A 20,555-nucleotide genomic window follows, 5' to 3' on the forward strand; every position below is an offset into this window, starting at 1 on the left:
TGCATGCCCATTATCAGCTGGGAGACTCCTGATTTAATATTTTTTGTTCATTATGATAAGTACATTTTATATTGGCTCCAAGCAACTTTTTCATTTGTATCTCATTTGCTTTGTATAGTGCTCGTTGATTTGTTTTCTCTGCTTGTGACTAATTGAATGAAACATCAGTCTTAAATTGTTATTTTGACTACACCATATCTCAACTGAAATAATTGGTTCATCTCTTGTTAAAACACAAAACTCTTGTATTTGCATGGTAAAAACAAATATAAATAGGTAAATTTTTCTCTCCACATTGGAAGAAGAAAAGAATACAAAGGGGTGGTAGTGAAAAACTATTTCTCCTATTTGCAGACCTGTTAACATGAGTGGAAACTTCTTTTGGAAGCCTTGAAATATTGCCAATAAGAGGTCATTACTAATTAAAGGCTTTTAAGGAGATTTGGAATTTTAAATTTTTTAAATTATAAAATTAATATATATGTATGGTAAAAACATTTATATTAATTTCTAAAGAATAATCAGGGGTTCTCACATGTAAAATTGTGTTTACATAATAGATTATTTGATATTAATATTGCAAAAGAGAAATTCGGTCTTAGGTACCGAACAATATAGTTGGCATGAAAAATGTAAAATAACTTGTAATTTTAGATAATTGGAGGACAAAAGGGAATTCATAGCACAACAATCAAGATGTTAAGGGGAATTATGGGAACTACTGATGAGAAATAAACAGATTTATTTTAAAAATTTCCTATCCTTAACTCTGCTTTTCTTTTGACTCCTAATGATGTTGATATTCATTTGTACTCAGAAAGCATGCTGTGAAATGAACAGAACATTATTATTCTGTAAGGTGAAAAAATAAAAGAGCCAACACTGAGATGATTGTCATTAAATATTAGTGTATATAATGGTTTTTTAAGTTGCACCCAGCATCAAATACTGGGTACTGATAAAAGTGCAGATTACTGATACAATCTCCAGTTCTCACATTCAGTGTGATTGCATTAGAGATAAGAGATGGGGAGCAGTGTGTGTTGAAAGTGTCTTAAAACACTCACATGATTTTGAATCAGAAAATAACCTTCAATTTATACCGTTGTTACAGCATACAGACTTCCACTCAGAGCAGGAAGTGAAATACTGTCAGACTTCAAATAATCTGTAAAATTTAGTAGAGAAAGACAACACTTTAAATAAGGGAATATACACAGTGACTTGAAGTCTACAGCAGAAGACACCACTATCTTTGTATTTCTAAGATACAGAATCTGAAGGTGAAGGGGGATTTCTCCAAGGAGTAGAAAATTCATTACTGAGTGGATTTTTACTAGACAAAATAAAAGTTTCTTCATTTGATCTTTACTGTGTTAGCATTTTTAACTTCCTTTCACTTGCAAAATAATTATGCTTTTTTTTTTTTTTCTCCTCAATTATTATGAGCAGCTGGTTTTTGTCTATCTGGTTAAATGTTTCAAACTTCAGTAACGTTTTAAAGGATTTGTGCACAGAGGACTTCTTCCTTCCACGAGTTACCTTGTATTTTAATTGATAATGAATTATAAAATTGTGAAAGAAGGCAGCACTGCAGGAGATATCTTAATATTTCTGGAAGGTGCTTAATACATTACTTGCAGTCTAAGCTTGCTGTGCAGAGGGATGATACAAAATTTTTTCACTTGAAAATAATGCACTTTAATGTGGACAGAAGGCATAAAGTAATTTTCACTATTAATCAGTGTCTCAAAAAATCCTAAAAGAGCCAAGCTAGTTATATTTTACAAGGATTTACTATTTCTTTTAGTTTCCTTTTTAGTACTTACAAGAAATATTGAATTAACATCCTTGCAGAATAGAATCCTGAGTATATTCCCAGAACAGCACTGGGAATATAGCATGTGCTACTGTGCTTGGTCTTCCTTGTTAATGTGTCTGAAGACTAACTTGGGCAGCAAAATACTGAGGCAGAAAACTATTGTTTTCTATTTATTCCATGAATTTTCTCCTGAGGACACCTTGATGCATTATGGGTAAAGTAGAGCAAGGGTTAATACACAGATAAAATTGAAGCCATCCAGATAACAGCATTTCAGCTGAGAAATTATGAGTGCAAAAAATGTGTTATCCTTTTGTAAAATTTTGAACAGACTTCCAAGCTTGTTTTAACATCATAGCAAAATAATCTTTCTTTTTCCTTAAAAGTTAGGTTTAAATTATGCATTTCTGTGCTTTATTTCCTAGCTTTAAAACAAATAGACTTCATCTGAATTATATACAGCTCAGAGAAATTTCTTAGAATTAAAACTTTGTACACAAGTGTTTCTTCTTGTGTTTGAAAGAACAAACATGGTAGTTAACACCTTATCCCATTTGTCTAATTGCCCTATGTCCTTTATTCTCTAATGGAATATTGTAAACTTGACAAATTAGTACATCGTGATAACTGCATGTTCTTGATCAGTTGAATTTTATGGAAGTGGGAGCATTTTTCTATACAACATACATTCAAATATTCATTTTTAAAAATATTTTTGAAGTTTTGTTTCATTACTTACAGGTGACATTTAATGTTTGGCTTCAGCTTTGTTTATGGTCTCTATAAAAACATTTAATTTTTTTTTTTTAATCTTTTTAACAAGTTCTTTAACGTTTTATGGAAGCCCAATGAATCTTCCCTCAAAGTGTTCTTTCAAGTTATTTTTATTTGCACTGATAGCAGTCTATGAGCCCTTGAAATGAGAAAGAACAAAGCTGCAATTTGCATTAGTGAAAAGTGGTGGTGAGACTCACCCAAGTCTTCTATACAGTCTGTAAAGTTATTATTTTCAGTATTTTAAATAAACGTGCTATGTTGCCATATGTAATGTGTAGCTGTCTCTAACAACATTTTCTTTTTTTTTTCCTTTCCACTAGAACTGAAATCTCTCTGGGTGTGGATTTAGTAACAGAATTCTTAAATTCCTTTATATAAAGCCAAAGACATTTCATTTCTATTCATTTTGCAGAAATAACAGGCTGGTTAGTGGTCATCAAACAGCACTAGTTGACAGCTGTGGGAATTTTTTTTGGCTAATAGTTGATATATTTTTGTTCCCAAACTGAATCAATAGAACTAAGTGAGCTTACTGACTGATATATGTGGCTGTAAAACTGAGGGTACTCACTGATTTGAATTATTTTGACTCCGAAAGACACCTGAAAATATATATGGCAGTTCCCTCGTGAAATATTAAAACTGCATATACTGAACAATGCAAGCCTTTCTAAATGGTTGGATGACAGTTCCTTTTGCCTGGTGAGAGGGGGTTAAGCAGTCATCAAGTAAATAGTTTCTCTGAGTTACTTTCCACAGCATGGTTGAAGAGGTCAAAATGCAACTGTTTGTAATTCTTTGTGTACAAAGCAGCAAAGTAAATCAGGATACTAGTGATTTTCCCATTACAAAGCTGGGGTGTATATTTTACCCTTGGAAATCTACAAATCTAGTGAACTCTCTAGGGGTGAGATTGTACGCTATCTTTACTACTGAATATTGACTACAGTTTTACTCATTTTTTATGTAGCCTGTGAAAAAATCCTGTTCAGGTTGTGCTTTTGTAAGTACTACATAGCATGCATAAACATTATATAAGTTAGATGAACATGGTTCTGGAATATAATAAAATAGGCATGGTAATAAAGATAGCATATGTTGGGTCAAATACTACATAGGTAAGGAGAAGAATTTTAAAGCCATATGGAGTTATTTGCAGAGTTTTGTCCTGTCCTGGAGGGAATGTGTTTATACTTGCTGGCCCAGTCCTTAGCTCTTCTAAATCGCTATACTTTTACTGTCTGGGTCACTGGCTCAGAATTCATTTAGTTGAATAATGAGATTTCTTCTGTGTGTGTTCTAATAATAGAGATTTTACCTTTAATTAGACTACCTGGAAGTCCTCTGATGGCAGTGTTCTCTCATCACATTTTAAAGAAAGTGGGTATTTTAACAAGCTACATTTTGATTACAGTGACTCATAGGACTAAAGGGAAGCATTAAGACTACTTGTGAGACGTGTGCATGTTTTCTTGAAAGCAAAATTATTTGTTTCTTTTGGAAGTATATTTCCTCTGGAGCTCTGACGATTTTATAACTTAAGAAGAGTTACTAAAAGATCTAGTTATCAGAAGTAGCACTGTTTGTATGTCTGAATATATTTGGACAGAATTAGTGGTAAGCTGAAGAAATTTTTTGTTTGAGATGTTTTTTTTGGTCACAGCATTGAAATTATATGTCAGTAGTTGGAGCTTGCCAGGTTTGAGATCTCTTCAGAATCTCAATTCTAAGTGTCCAGTAAGCTTGTGCTAGAATCTTTCTTCGTCTTAGAGACTGTCCTGATTCCTGGGGGTCAGTTCTTTGACATAAGTGCTCTTACCAAATCTTTTTCAGCAGGAATTCCTTCTCAAAATCAGCCAAATCATGTTTCTTTAGTCATCATTGTGTTGTTATCAAGATATCATATCTATATATAGATATAACATCAGATAGAGAACTTTGTGCCTAATGGAAATCACAAGGCAAGTTTTGTGGAAGTGTTTACTTTTTATTGATGTAATGGTTTATAATTATTCATACATGAGACAGCAGCATCAGTTAGGTTATCTTTTGTCAGTTTTATGTGCTTAGCAGTGAAAGTGATTGCACTTCAAAGGATAAAGGTGTTATCAAAATTATTAATATATCAGTACTTTGAAAATTACCTTCATTATAAAATACATAGAAAATGCGTGTGAATGTGAAGAACTAATTGGAAAAGCTGCCAAACAAACAACTCCAAATCCCAGTGAAGGAATGAGAGAAGAAACAATTTTACTCTGGTGTCATGGGACTTGCACTCAAATTCCATGCAATTCTAACCTTAGCTTTTCTGTTAAGTATCCCATTCATTTTATACTTTTCTACTGTTTTGCTCCAGTCGTCTCACAAACAGCCTCCCTAATAACAGTTTGAACCTGGCTTCCAGCAGGGCTGGTATTCTCATAATTGATACGCCTTTGTGGATGAAAAATTTCCCCCATTTGGGTTCCAGCAGGATTTGCTGATTACAGTGAGTGCAGAGCACAGCAAAAAAATCATACAATTTTTAAAAATGATCATTTTACTAAATATCGCTGTTATCTCTGAGTAATGAAAGCATTCTTCTGAGCTCAGTGTCTGGAGAACAGCAAGCCCCCATGATGCCACCATCGCTGGGATGCTGGGTGTCAAATATTCTAAGATGTCAGGAAGCTGATGCAAAGTTGTATTCTAATAACCTAGAATTAATAGTGAAAGAAATTACTTCTTTATGTAAGTTAATTGTATGGCCTTTGCACTAATTTGGCAACCAGGAGCAAGAGCTGTGCTCTTCTTCCCCCAAGGTAAGGTGAGTCATGGATCTCAAAATAAGAACTGTATTTAAATTTTATGACTTAGTTTTAAGTAATAGTGTAGCATTCTCCAAATAAATTCTGTACTGATACATCTAAATTTGAGTCTGAGTAGCTTCCACAAATTCACTTTTCCCTCTAATTCTTATAAACTGTTCATCAGGAAACTGTTTAAGTGACAGATTTGTTTCAGGAATTCCTGAAACTCTACAATTAAATAATCAAAACTATGCAACTTTCATCCTCCTTTTCCAGTTCTCATACTCCATCTGGTAGCTTTTATTATTCTGGTTTCCCAGTTGCACTAGCATTGCCAAGTGCACTTCAGAATTTAGACCTTTTCTAATGATATGAAAAAAAAAAAAGGAAAAAAACCTGTATTTTTTATTCTAGCAAAAAATACATATGTATCTTTCCAGTGAAAGCTTTGTAACTACTTTGATAACTTGGCATGTAACCTCCCGTGAAGATCTGATTTAGTTGAACAGTGACCTCAGTGTGTCTGTTGGACCTGCTGTCAGTCTTGCTTTCAGTTTTTGGCTCCATCCCCGGGTTTGGCTTTTTCACCCAGAGAATGTGTGCTGCTGTTGATCATCTTTTCAGTACTTGGTGCCCCCACAATCAATAGAAACAGTAGAACCAGATAATCATGAAAAGAGTGGTTCTGAGCCAAATCTGCTGACGTCAAAAGACAAAATATTATACAGTGACTCAATCCCCCCTCCCCTCAGCAAAGCAAATAGTAAATTCAAAATTAAGAAGGAAGGTATGTAGGTTGCTCCAAAAGCGATGACTCCTATTTAGTTCTATGATAACAGCAACAGAGAGTACAATGACAATACTTGATAGAAAAATTCTCAGCTACAAAACTTCATTTTCCAACATGGTCACCACCATTAGCTACGCATTTTTACCATCAGTGAACAAGAGCCTGCATACTTATAAAAATCTGTCTGGAGCAGGACTTGTCTTTCCTGTCATTGTGACACTGCTAAAATGCACCACCCACTGCTCTCTGTGCTCATACTGACTGTTTGGTCCCCTGAAATGTTTAGCAAGTGTTGATGAAAGGTGGGTGCCGTGACACACCTTCATGAAAGTGCTTCATCTGAAGTTTCTTGTCAGACACACTGACTGCCCCCCTGCTACCATCTGTTGCACTGCAACAAAACATAATGAAATATTGGTGAGAAGATTCAGAAGGTATCACCAACCTCTATCTCTTGTTTTGTGGTTCAACACAATAAAATAGGAGGCATTACTTTTGGAACAGCCCTCGTATATTCATAACTCCTTAATTGTCTTAGTTCACAAATCTTATATTTTACTATTTTTCTTAGTTCTACTGAGCTAAATGGAAGCTCAGAGGCCTCTTTTCCGTCATTATTACTGCATTAGGATAAACATCTTAACATGGTTAGAGGTATAAAACAGAAAGACTACAGAGGTTTAAGAAATGTTGCATTTAGAAAAAGCAGGTTTAAAATGGGGGTGAGGAGATTAGTCAGAAGATACAGCTTAATCTCTATACTGCCATATGTCTGGACAGAGTGGTATCATTTTGTATTTATTATTATCTTGTGGTGCTTCACAACAGTTATTTACATTAATCTATCTAATTTTTCAGATTGTGATCCCTTTAGAGATGGTAGTACTCAGAGACTCAGAGAAGTAGTAGAGAAACACAAGCAACTTTTTTTTTTTTTTTTTAATTTTTCATTAATAATAATTAAGGGATGCTGTTAAAAAAAAAAATATATATATATATATATACTTATATATATATATAAAAATTACGGGTGGCACCTGCATCCTTGGGAAGCTGTGTGAGGTACTTACACAGCACTGTAAACAGAGAAAGACTCAAAGGCTTCTGGCTGGTGAGTAGGTTCTGTAAAACACAGCTCATGAACATTGTAAACTGTGACAGCCTGCTTTGATGAGCTGTTTGTTTATAAGTCATCAGCTGATCTTTATGATGCTGCAGACTCTTTAACCAGAATAATTTATATAAAATTCAGAAGGAAAATAGGAATTCTAGGCTATGTAATATCAGATTATCACCAAATTGCAGGATAAAAACAAAGGGCATAGCTGATTTCCACCTTTAAAGACTGAAATTTCTGCAGTAGAATTAACTTTATTACAGATCATTGTCAACTTCTGCCCTGCTTGATGGCTGAGCAAATTAAAACTCAGTACTTGGTGATGATTTAACAATTATTATCCTTTAATTTCTTTCCTTCTATGTTTTAATCTAGAAAAAGCTAAGAATTTAAATAGACTTTCTCTGTTATCTTTCCCTGTCAGTGGACAGTAACTGCTATCTGTGTCATGTGAAATTTATGGACAGATTGAATATTCTTTGGTAATGTATTCTTATGTGATATGTAATATTTGCTGGTTTGGTAAATCTTGAAGCTAAAAACTGCAGGATCATGAGCTGAAAACACCTGCCTGTCAAGCACCTTTCCTGCCCTCTACTACTAATGTAGGGATCTTTCTTATCAATTCTCACCAATGAGCAACTGGCTGTTCTCATTCAGAAAAAGACCAGTCACAAAAGAAGCTTCTTCTCCAGGGTTTGCAACAGTTTTTCATTCCTGTATAAGCAAGAAGACTTAGATATAAGCCTTTCTGTTATGAGAGTGAAAAACTGACACTAAGTATCTTTATTTTCCTTCTGATCGCTTACAAAGGCTCTGTTCAATGTCATGGTCAAGCATCAGCTGCAGCAGTGCCTCACTGGTACACTCGTAACAGAAGGAGCTAATCTCTCTGTCAGTCAGATTAAAGTTATTCCCACTATTTAAATGATATGAAAGTTGTAAATTACAGAATGCCACCTCTTCTAATAGCTTGTTAGCAATGGTTGAAAAATTAGAGAGGCTGAAATGCTTGCAATGAGACTTTCTGCTCTTTTACAAAATAGCTTTAAAATAAATTGATTAAACTGATGATAATTGGGATATGCAAATTATCTAAGGCCAGAAATATGTTTTTAATTCAGAAAAAAAAATTTAGGCAATTTTGCAGTACTGGGCAAGAATCCTATTAAATTAATTTTTTTTATGATCTTGACTTTTGGGTTGCTTTTAGTGTAATTTAGTTTGAAATGCAACATAGACTGTGCACTTAATGACAGTCCATCCTTGTTTTCCTATTTTTTTTTTTAAATCTGGGTTTTTTTAATATACCTCATAATACTGCTTTTCTTTTTCTTGAATATTCAGACCTTGGAATTATTGATTTTTTTTCCATGTTCCTGCTAATGTTTGTTGATTGAAATGCTGGAAAGAAAGTCCATAAAGTTTCAAGTATGAGAGAAGACACTAGGGGGAAACTCCAACCTGCAATCATCTTACGTTTAGAGTTTAACCAGTTCTCCAGTGCATGTCCAAAGGTGAAAACCTTACTACATATGAAACTTTAATCTGCCACTACAGAACAATAATAAGTCAATTAATTTTGACACTTGTGTTGCACTTTACTTTGTTTTTAGTATTAAAATATTAGATTAATTAGATTAGTAATAAGTGGACATATGAGACATTTTTGTGGCAGCTAGTGCAGTGATTGCTGTTACTCCTGTCCTATGCTGCTGCAATTATTATTATTTGATGCTGCAATCCGGTCTGCTCCCTGTCACTCTCTATATCTAATCTCCCTCAAAAACAGCAGCCCAAAAACCTAATCAAGAACTGTTAAATGACAGATTAGGTTGGGACCATACCATGCCCTTGTGGAAGCAGATATTTAACGTGCAGTGCTGGGTTCTATCTCCAGCTGGTTGTCCCTTTTTTCATTCAGTCCTTGGTATTGCTTTGCTTCTGGTAGATAGATTTCATTTTTCCTATAATGCAGCTTTCAAGGTAAGGTTAAGAAAGCCATAGAGAATTCACTGGGCTTGTTCTCATTCTATAGGGTTTGAATTAAAATTTATGGAGCTAGAGTATGCAAGTCAAACAAAAATTTAGCTTTTCCCTGAACTATACCTTAGATTTGAGTCAGTATCTATGAATTTTCAGAAGCTGTTTGTTTATTTGCATCATAAATATACTGGTTGCTGTATATGTAGTCTACAAGATACTATTCTGGATAATTTTGATGCTGATATTTATTGTCTGGAAAGTGAAATGAATTTCACTGTTTTACCTAGAAGAAATTTGTTAGTAAGAGTAAATTTTTGTTCTTGTCGGTTTAAAAATTTTGTCCATTTAATTTTCTGTGTAATGGAGTTGTGAGTTTAAGGTTGCACACAAATAGTTTTTTCTTTAGCAGTTTTTAACAAACAAGGTCATAACAACTTGATTAAGTAATGGCACTTGTACATTTCTTAGTCTGAGATGTCCTTAGGGTAAAATGCTTACTGATTTCAAAATAATGATTTAAATTGCTGCTTTACAGCTAAATCTGCATTTTTAATGTTTTTGAAAATTACAGCTCTGTACCTTTCCTCCAGTTTCCTGCCTATTTGTTTATGTGCTCTGTCTCACTCTAACTCCCATGAAGTTCTTCCAGCTTGAACGCTACATTATACTCTGTAATCTTTGAGGTGAGAAGTGCTGTGTGATATTAAATATTTTTAATTACTTATTGGCTGACTTTCGCTCTTCAAATATTTATATGCTGGAACTTAATTTCGTAAGTCAGCAAAGGCTTAGATATGGTTTTGTATCCTATGGAGCTGCTTTTAATTCGTTTTAACCTCCTTTGTAGTTTTAATGCAATAAACATAAATATTGTATAACTACTTCTGAATCAAAAAAGTTCTTAGAGGTGACTGTTTTGGCCAGTTTGCAAGGTAATGATATGTGCATTTGTATTCTTCAAGTCGACATTGATCTACGTGTTTAATGGTAATACCTAGTAGTTATGTTTGTGAGTCTCAAAGTTATTTTTGTCCCACTATCTCCTTCCTTCTGTTTTTTTTATCCTACTAGCTTTAAAACCTCTTGAAAAATCTTAAGTCTCTCTATAAAAATATAAATACAAATAAAGTTTATTTGACTCAAGAAAGACTGCTTGTACTCCAAAATGATACGCCCTATTTTTATAATAGAAGCAGTGAGTGTTCATGTCCTTTCCTCCCACATGAAAACATTTGATTTGAATGAAATGAGTGACTAAGATTTCTGTGAACAATTTTTCTAGGGAGTTCTCTAGTTCATGAAAATGAGGAGTTGAATCTGTCATGCCAGGGCCAAGATATCAGCTTTGGAGTAGTCCCAGTGCCTTGTGGTTAGCAACCGTTCCTAAAGCTGTGCAATGCCTTTCTTTGACCCATCGAGTCTGTGATTTTTGGGTATCAGAAAGGGGTGCTAGAGAGTTGCTAGTTCTAGGTGCTCTAGTATTCTCATCTTCTGTAATACACAGCAGCTGAGCTCTTTGAAAATTACTCTATTGGAACATACCATTAACTGTACTGTTTCTCACTTTGATTTTGGAAAGAGAAAAGGCAACGTAGAAAGAATTACCATCTACAATCCAGTCTGTCATCTCATTCTATCTTATATTTTTTGTTCCTCAAAGAAGAAAGTATTGCAAAATCAGTATCATGAAAGAAAGCATACTGCTTGCTAATAGATAAAAGCTTTCTCTTCTGCAGCTAAGCATGCTACTGGAAAGATATTGAGAAATTTAATTTTACTTGCAAAGCGGTTTGACAGAATATTTTATATGCTGAATTTACGTGTCTGTTAATAAAATAAAACTTCTACCACTGGAGTTTTTAAATGATCTGTTCTAATTATGAACATTCCTGGTAGAAGAGGGGCTTTTCAGCAGTTTTATTATTTCTATTTATGTTCTTTCATAATTTGAATGATATAGAGAAGATTTACTGGTAATTTGTCTTAAAATTAGGCAAAATCAAATAATTCCTTTTTTTCCATTTACTCTTCCTTTAACAGTAGTTTTGATGAAAAGGAATACGAGGGAGTGATAGAAGCAATTTTTTTTTTTTTTTTGGAGTTTCATGTTAATATTAACAGCAATGACAAAATTATATGAAATAAGCTAAAATATCTCCTATAATCAAGATAAAAGATTTAGGTCATTTTTTTCTTGATTAAGTCTTTTTTTTTCTTGTGTTCAGGAAGTGCTTCCAAACTTTTGTTTTGCAGTGAATGTAGTGTCACACAAATTAGTTACGTGTGAAGACAATAAGTGATTTTTTTTCTATTGCTTGTAAGAAATTATTGATTAATTATTGGTACATAAAATATTCTAGCATCTGTGGCAGAAGGAAGTTACTCTTGCATTAAAGAGTCAATGGGTTGTGAATAATTTGATAGTGTTCATTTAATGATAATATCCTGTATTTGCAGTTATGTTTTTTTTTATTTCACTTGTGTTAGGGAGAAAACAAAATGGGAGGATGTAAAAGAAGATATACGCACCTTTTTTCCTTACTTTATGTTTTTCCATCAAGCAGCCAATGTCATTTTACAATTTTGATAACTCAACCGCTTCTGACATTGCTTCATATATTTTTACAAATTTAGTATCTGTCATACTAAATGCTGCTAATCTGGCCTGGCTACTCTGAAGTTCTTTATAAAATACACTTTCTGAAAAATTAGTAGCCATATATTTCTTGAATCACGAAACAGATTGTTTAAAAACAAATCCTGTCTTACAAAGTAAGCATCTGATCTGCTTAATGCACCTATTTCTATGATAATGATATGTCCTCTTTGATTTAAACTTTGTCCCCATTAATAAAATGATATGCTTGTTTTGCCCTTTTCCTTGCTACTTTATAATTGAACAGGGGCTTTAGGGAAGATTTTAATGTGATAATACTGAAGTCTTCTTACAAGAAATTAGTAAGGAATAGCCTGTTGATTACAGAAAAGGAAAATAAATTTGTGGGTACAAGGCGGATGCTATTTTGAAAACTTGTTAAGTACTTCCAGTGAATACTTCTACATCACTGACCTGTCTGGTTTGTTTGTTTATTGCAGACAGTAAATTGCTATGTAGACTTGTAGCAAATTTATTGTTTATTTCTATAAGCATGGTCTGATTATACAACCAGAAGTAAAAAAGGGAAGCTAGTAGATTTGTTTTTATGAGTAAATAGAAAGAAAACTGATCAAAGAAACTTCTGAACTTGTAGTCAATGTTTGTATAACTATGGCCATAAAACTTTGCTAATTTGTACTAAGCATCATAAGTTCTTAAAAACCACTCCGTTTGTCCATTTAAATGCATACAACTTTGAAATGACTTTGTTTGTATCTGAGATTTTCAGTTGTAAAAATTGTGCTCTCCTTTTTTCAGTCTCTTTCATTAATTTTTATTTTTTAAAAGAACTGTTGTTAGAGGGTCATATAATGTTTAACTCAGAATTTTTGTACTTTCTTTAAATTTCAGATAATGTAGGGCTCTGCTGTATTTTATTATGAAGTGAGAACTATACTCAGGAACACATAATTTGACATATTGTTATGCTGTTTGTGGATCATGGCTGGAATGCTGCATCTTATTCAAGTAGTTTCCTTTGCCTCTCAGGTCAAGGTTTTAGCATTAATTCCTCTACCACAGCAATTTTTGCCAGTCAAAACAATGAAAAGAAGATTTTAAACAAATAATGCATTGGAAATATGAAGGACAAGGAAAAAATATGTTAGGATTATTGAAAGTATGTGCTAATGCAACAAGGAAGCTTGTCACTGGAAAAAGAAAACATTTGGCCCTGCATCCTAGAGCTTTCACAGTAAGGGAGTTTTTGGTCAGCAAAGAAAGTGAGGATCTGGTTGTAACTAAGGATTGGAAAGGAAGTTTTGAAAGAATGAAGAAAACATAGTAGTCAGAAAAGTTTTGAAATCTATTTAGGAATTAATTTTTCTTATCCTGCCAAATTTGCAAAACCCAAGTTACACAGCCAGTGAATATTTTATGAGTTAAAAATGCTTGGCAATCTCATCAGTCATGTCTTCCACAGATGATTGTGTTTCCTTTTATTCAGTGAAAGGAATAATGTTTTTCTGTGTATCAATTATTAATCCTTTTATACTAGCCAAGCCGTAGCTACAGTATGATAGCTGATGTCAATGCAACCTAATATTGACTATAAACCTTACATTCTGAGAAGTACTGTGGATAGGCCATTTTATAGAGAATACCTCTTACATGATATTCCATTTCTTTAGCCTTTGCTTTCTCATTCCTACAAGACTCACTGTTTCTGGAGAAATTGGTACATTTCCCAACAGCTATTTGCTATTTATTTCTCACCTTCTTACCTGCTTTTTTTTTTTTTTTGTTAATATTCTGTCGCATTCCTTTCTTGGATAAACTGCAGTAGAACAGATGAACTGCTTCTTTCTGTCTTTATTTATTTTACACTGAATGAACTGGCATTTATTAACTACTTAGAATGAAAATTACAGATGGTAACTGTAAAGGATTGAGAACATCTGTTGTGGTAAAGTATTCAGTTGGTACCTCATGTTTTGACATGTACAGTATGTTATCCAGCTGCTGAGAACGTAGAATAATATTTGGGCTTTTTAGATCCCTGTTTTAAGCTATCAACATGGCAAGATAATAATTACATGGCCTTAAATAGATTGCTTTTAAGTATCTGCTTAATTGACCATACTGCTTCAACGTGCGTGATGCGGGCATGACTCAGTACTCCCATTACAGTGATACTTCATGAGTTTTATACTATAGTCATACTAGTTAAATTTTAAGTAATCAAGATTTTGTTTCATCACATTTTAACTCACTTATTTTTACTCACATTACTTCCCTGTCTCCTATGTTTTCTAGCATATGTTTTCTAGCATATTTTAAAAAATGATCACATTTTTATCTATACCAACACTTCAGAGAGCTTACCAAGCTCAGAGAGTTCTTACCATACTGCCCTCCTTCTTTAAGGTTTCTGAGAAATGAGATAACTTGAGCATCAACTGAGAACGTTCATAATATTTTTCTGATTTTATTTTATGTAGCTCTAAGTTGAGTTGAGTGTCTGTGTATTTCTGGTTTTGTTCAGACATCCTAGAGAGAGATAGAGAAGCAGGCAGGACAATGTTTTTAGAAATAAAATACTTTCATGAGTGTCTTTCTCTTTTTAAAGTCTGTTTTCGTAGGATGACTATGTTTAGGCATCCCATTGCTTATGCAATCTAAACAAATACTGTTGAAAATGTAAGACAAAACATTAAAGTTTCTGATCCAAGACTGTGGCAAACCACTGCTAAAGCTGTGAGTCCTTCTTCCTGTATTCCCTTCCCCTCCTTATCATGTATTCTGATCTATTTTGTCACTAAATTCAGAAAAGATAAATGATAAAATACTTCTCACTTTATCTACCTGAATGTTCCTATCATCTAGTAATTAAAATAATGAGCTCTTTGTGAAACAACAGGTAAGCAGACTGCATAAAGATAGTATTGTCTTACTTGTAGCTACTGATCCTGTAAATAATTAAACAATTACCATCACTGTCAGGTTATTGTTAAGCAACCTTTTTTCAGGTTGGCAGTGTTGGTTAGTTAATGCTTTGAGGTGAAGAAATGGCAGTAGGGCAGAACTGTGCAGTTTATAGCAGGACTGATTTATACACACTGTAAACGAAAACGGCCTTCAAATCTCCCTTAGTGATCTCTGCCAAATTGGGTAATGATTTGGGAATAAACCTTCCTTAATATTTAATTGGCATTTAAGTAAGCCATGGAGATGAAAAATATGAAAACATTCCTAATAATATGATTATTACATGACAGTAATTTGCTTGAATATTAGTCATAGCTACAGTAATGGCAGGCTTGATATGTAATTGATCATGAGACTCTTCTTCAAGGAATACTTCGCAGTGAAAGATTGTTTGAGTATGTTAAGAAACAATGGGTAGAGGAGATTTTAAAGGAGGCAAAATAAGTAGTATAAGTGCATAAATAGAGCTGCCCCAGTGCTACAGATTTCAGTGTCTTTGGATAATCATATTTTGAATAGAATTTTCACATCTTATTGCTATGTTCAATTGGCTACTAAAAGTCAATGCAACTGCAAAGAGCTCTAGAGAATAAGAACGTATTGAAAAATGTTACCTTTCTCCTTTAACAAAGTAACTTATTTAGTTTTATAGTGTTAGGAAATATTATTTTTATGTTCTTATTAATTGTTATGTCTTGTAAATTATTTGATACATTGACAGGAAGGTTGTGGGTAAGAAACATGTAAGCAATAATATCTTCCAACCTTAATATTTTAAAGTTCACTGCAATAGAATGGATTTTTCTATTCAGACATTTTTATTTAATTTCCTGTGGTTATGTGACTTTCTAGAGCAAAATCCTTAATTAGGGTTATTTTTCAGCAAGGTGCCTGTGATTTCAAATAAGAATATTAGGAGAAAAATAAACCAACAAAATCTGTAGTTTCATCCTTATTCTGCCTGTGCCTTAACGGGTGACTGATTTAGGCACCAAACTACTGTCTCAGTTTCTTATACAAAAAGAAAAGCTAATTACGTCTCCTATTATGAAAACTGCATTAATACCCATTATGAGCTTGTTCAGTGAATGCAAGTGTGTAGCCAGGTTGGGGCCCACATGCTTCGCAGAAGAGGATTGTGAAGTAAAATCGGATGTGAAAAATTTACAGTCTAAAATACAAGCTTTAACACTCACAAAAGGCAGATAAACTGGTGGGAAGAGAGAACTAAGTAATGTGGAGCACATGTAATTTTTAACAAATCCCTGGCAGACAGACTGCTGCAGACTTGGACTGGCAGCCAGAGCTGCCCCAGTCAAGACAGCAGAGAGCAGCCCCTGGTGTCCAGGCGCTGCTCTTGGGCCAGGATAGTGAGGGTTGGGATCAACTCCAATGATGGAGGACAGTTATGGGATGGCCAGGTTAATGGGCCCTGCTTGATGGCGCCCGGTGGCTTGGTAGGGCTGTGGAGAGCTGAAGCCCCTCATCTGTGATGCCATGGGTAGGGTGGGGAGGCCTTGGAGGAGGGGCCAGGGCCTTGGCTATTGACTAAATATGAATTTTCTACTTTTATTTTATTTTTCTAGTATTCTGTCTAAGGAATTGGCACAATTCTGTAGGTTGTACTTCATAACTGAGTAAAGCTGCGGTATGTTTTCTTCAGTGCTGAGTGCAACACATTTCATTAATTGTATCCGTATTTATCAAAGAATGAGGTCCAGCTTTGCAAATACATAATAGCTTTTATCTTTTATCTGGTTAATTGCTTAGAAAGCACTAAATTACTCTTGTAACTGTGAGTAACTTATAAACAATATGACTGTATCATGCTCATTGCTCATAAGAAGACAGAGTATTTCGAGTAGGAGAGTACCAGGCAAGAATCTGACTAGATAATTGTGATGCAAAACTGAGATTCTACAAAAAGAATGATTGGCCCCCATATTACGTGTTTAGCGCTGCTCGACTGCCTTTTGACAGATTCAGTGTAACTGCTTTATTAGTTCAGTACTGTTTTCAAGAAATGCCACTATGCTTTTGACCACCTGTATCCTCAAGGTCGTCTCACAGCTGCAAATTATGACCTCAGTAATCATAGTATTCCTACTACAGTAACAATCACTCAACCAATGTCAAACATCTTTGCTTTTATAACAGGAGTCCCCAGCAGGGTTGATGACAACATTTTTGCTTCTTAGTTGTCTACAGAATGATCTATAAGCAAGATCTTTCAATATGTTTGTCTGTGCTGAGTTCTTGAAGCACTAATGTATATCCATGTGCAGTTCAAGTGCTCAATATTACATTAGCACTCAATTTTGCTGGCTTGTTTAATGTAACTTGTCTAGTATTTTGGAAGTCATTAGTATTATGCTGTCACCATAAGCATGCTCACGACAGTCTGGTATTTGCATATGATGTGTTTTAAATGCTGTACAATCTAAACTGGCTTTTGCTGTCATTTCCCTTGATTTTTGTGCAGCATCCATGACTGTAGCACATAGTAGGCAGTTAAATCTTTGCTGCAGCATTTGTGAGAGACTGATCTGAATTCCAATGCGTGTGACTCATCAGTCAGCTTAGTGCAGCTGAGGCTCCTTTTTAATTTCTAGCTATCTGTTCTATGAGAGCCACTCAGTGTGATGTATTACACACTTTCATTGAAACGCTGGTTCGATGATAGCATGGCAGCTCCCTGCAGATTCTCTGTGGTGTACTATTGTCTTGTTACATAATGCTTCTTAGTGAAGGCTTACCCAGATAATTAATTGTAATGATGATAATTTAAAATTGTATGTATTTCATGTTCACACTTAGTATACACTGTTTTGAACTATAGATCAAGCAGTCTTTCAGTGTATGTCTTAAATTCTTTTACAGGTAGCTCTGTAAATGCATACAAGAGTCTTGGTGATTATGTTGCATGTAAGGAAGTAACACAGAGCATATTTGATGCCAAATATATGCATTTGGAGTTTAATGTAATGAAGAATATTTTCTGTTAGTCAAGCACTTTACTGCTTATGGGGAGACATGGCTAACGGGGTGCTTAATTTCACGTAGCAGAAATCCAGCAGACTATTTTGTTCCTAGGTTTGCTAATAGCATTTCCTAGCAATAACTCTAGGTTGACTTCAATTGTCAAAGTGTTAAACATTAACAAACCCAAACACTTATTTTGTAGGAGGCCCAGAAGATCAATGGTGGTGGAGATACGCAGGCAGATGGGGCCTGCAAACCAACAGATGAAAAAGAGGAGAATGTGGCAGCAGAAGTGGGATGGATGACCTCTGTGAAAGACTGGGCAGGAGTCATGATATCTGCCCAGACACTAACTGGCAGAGTACTTGTAAGTTTTCTGTGATTTTCTATTCTTGTATTTTAAAGAACATTTGCTATAAAACACTGTGTGCCAGAATTAGTGGAGGACTTGTGGTTGATTTGTTGCAGCAGCACTGAGTCAAGACCAATTTTCTTTGTTAGAAGTAAAATAGCAGACTAATTCCCACTGCAAAGATAAGCAGAGACAACAAGTAAGGAATGGTCTTTTCTATCATAGCTTCAGGGTGATCTCCTGCCTCAACCTATTTCAGTATTCTGACACCATGATTCTGAGTTCTGAAGACTAAGCTTAGTAAATTCATATTCATATTAAATGACAAAACTATAGGCTTATTTTGTCTGGTAATTTTCTTTAGGAAATTAGAAAATTTCCATTCTGTTAGCAAAAATGGAAACCAACTTGGAAAGTAAGTGTAAAGATATATGTAGATTGTTATCAGAACTGTAAACCTGAGACACATTTGAACTAGACATGTAGTGGAATTTATGGTACTTCTAAAAGACAGAAGTGAATTCATGTTCTCCTGATTTCTTCTACAAACTTAACAAATATTTTTATTATGAAACAGTTATGTATCAAATAGAGTCACAAATAGTGATGACATGTAATTTAAAGTTCTGGTAAAAGCCTAACAGGTTTTCACTTTATTTTAATATAATCATTTTATAGCCTTGTCAAATCATACCTAATTGAGTTTTCTGTGGAATTCACAGGAGTGTAAGATGTCTCCTGTGTAAATTTTTGTTGTTGATAAAAAGCAAGTATGTACTAACAAATAGCTGAAGTATTTTAAATCGCATTTAAAATTTGTGTAATTCCAGAGGTTCTTTAAGTAGGTTGGGTTAAAATGAAAACAGAATTTGTGTCCGTGGCTACTTTTTTTAAGAGATATTTTACTGTGAGTCAGATCTTTTCTATTAAGTATTTACTTAGTGGTGGGAAGGAAAGTGTAAGACAGGAAATAAATTAATTCTAATCAAGTCCTTTGCACTGAAAAGTTTCGGTGGCTTAATGGCGATTGTCTTATTTAGTTGTGCAATTACATTATTTTCATTATTTTTTCTAACAAAGTGCATTCTGCTGATTTGCTTATGTTAAATGAGGACTTTTATCAATAGGTTGAAATTGTGTTCAAGTGCCACTTTTAGCATTATATATCTGTTCAGGATCAAACTGATGTATTGATCATCTTACGAGAAGCAGCATATTGATCATTTGCATGTTTTTCTGACATCTTCATTATTAAAAATAACAAATCGTAGAGCCAAACTTCTTTTTGCAGTTTAAGTACTATGGTTAGATCATGCAAAACCATTCTTTTGCTACTGGCTATGCATTCAGAAACTAGTCATTGTTGTTTTTAGTGAAGTATATGTGAGCACAAATACAAACCAACTGTTAAGGCCAAAACATAAAATATAACACATATTACTTTGTATTTTTATTTAAGATGATGAGAGAACTTGTGCAATTCCATTTGATTGTGCTTATTCCTTTTTGGTTAACATTTTATACTTACAATTTACTACTGAATTTTAAAAGGTTTATTAAATATGTTTATTTCCAGTTTTATTTGCAGTCAGCGGAGCAGTCATTGAGCAGATTACTTCTGAAGGAGGGTGTATATCTAAATTTTTCTCACATGTAACAGCAGCTACTGTACACTTATCAATTCAGCTAAACAGCTGAGAAACAAGTGGCAGACTAAGGGACCTACTAGTTAATTTTTTTTTTTGTTGAGAAATTGAGTGATATTTATTTTAATATACCAGTTTCAGGATGTGAATTGATAGGATTTAAGTTCTGGAAGACCATTTTCAAAATGAACATTAACTGTTCACTTAAAATTTACATTATAGTTATATATGCTGAAGATTAACTGCTTCAATGAATGTTTGTGCTAAAGAGAGTTTTCTCTTTATTTGTAGTTACAGCATATTGCTAAGTTAATATATTTATCAAATATTGTTTGAAAAGACTATTACTTATGAATTTATTCTACCTTAACACAGTCTGTTCCTACTGGCTATTATATTTCTGAATCAATCGTGGATTATTTTTTTCCCCTGGAGAATGAGCTAGTGGCTTCACAGTACTATGGAATCAAAATTGTATAAGACATGTATAGACAAAGAAATTATAGAACGTTTTCACACTGTGAGATTTTAAAGTCAGTCTTTACACATCCGTTACTGCTTTAGGAACTTAAATTCTATGTTTGATGTTTCAAAAACATTTTGTACGTGAAGGAATATTTACAGCACTCGGCTTCATCTGAAGGGTGGGTTTTGGAAGTATCGTGAAGATTGGAAAAGATCACTAAGATCACCTAGTCCAGCTGTCA

At 34.0% G+C, this 20,555-nt stretch overlaps 1 protein-coding gene across 1 annotated transcript in view; it reads left to right on the forward strand.

Moving 5' to 3' along the window:
- The window catches only part of KCNMA1 (potassium calcium-activated channel subfamily M alpha 1), a gene marked incomplete at both ends in the record, with an annotated part of 433,608 nt that overhangs the window by 105,528 nt on the left and 307,525 nt on the right, over positions 1-20,555 (forward strand). The window contains one exon of the mRNA XM_079535276.1: positions 18,053-18,217. Coding sequence (XP_079391402.1) covers positions 18,053-18,217 — 165 coding nt within the window. The remainder of the gene's footprint in view (positions 1-18,052; positions 18,218-20,555) is intronic.

The sequence above is a fragment of the Tetrao urogallus genome, assembly GCF_951394365.1.
Source record: "Tetrao urogallus genome assembly, chromosome: 5".
NCBI lineage: Eukaryota > Metazoa > Chordata > Aves > Galliformes > Phasianidae > Tetrao > Tetrao urogallus.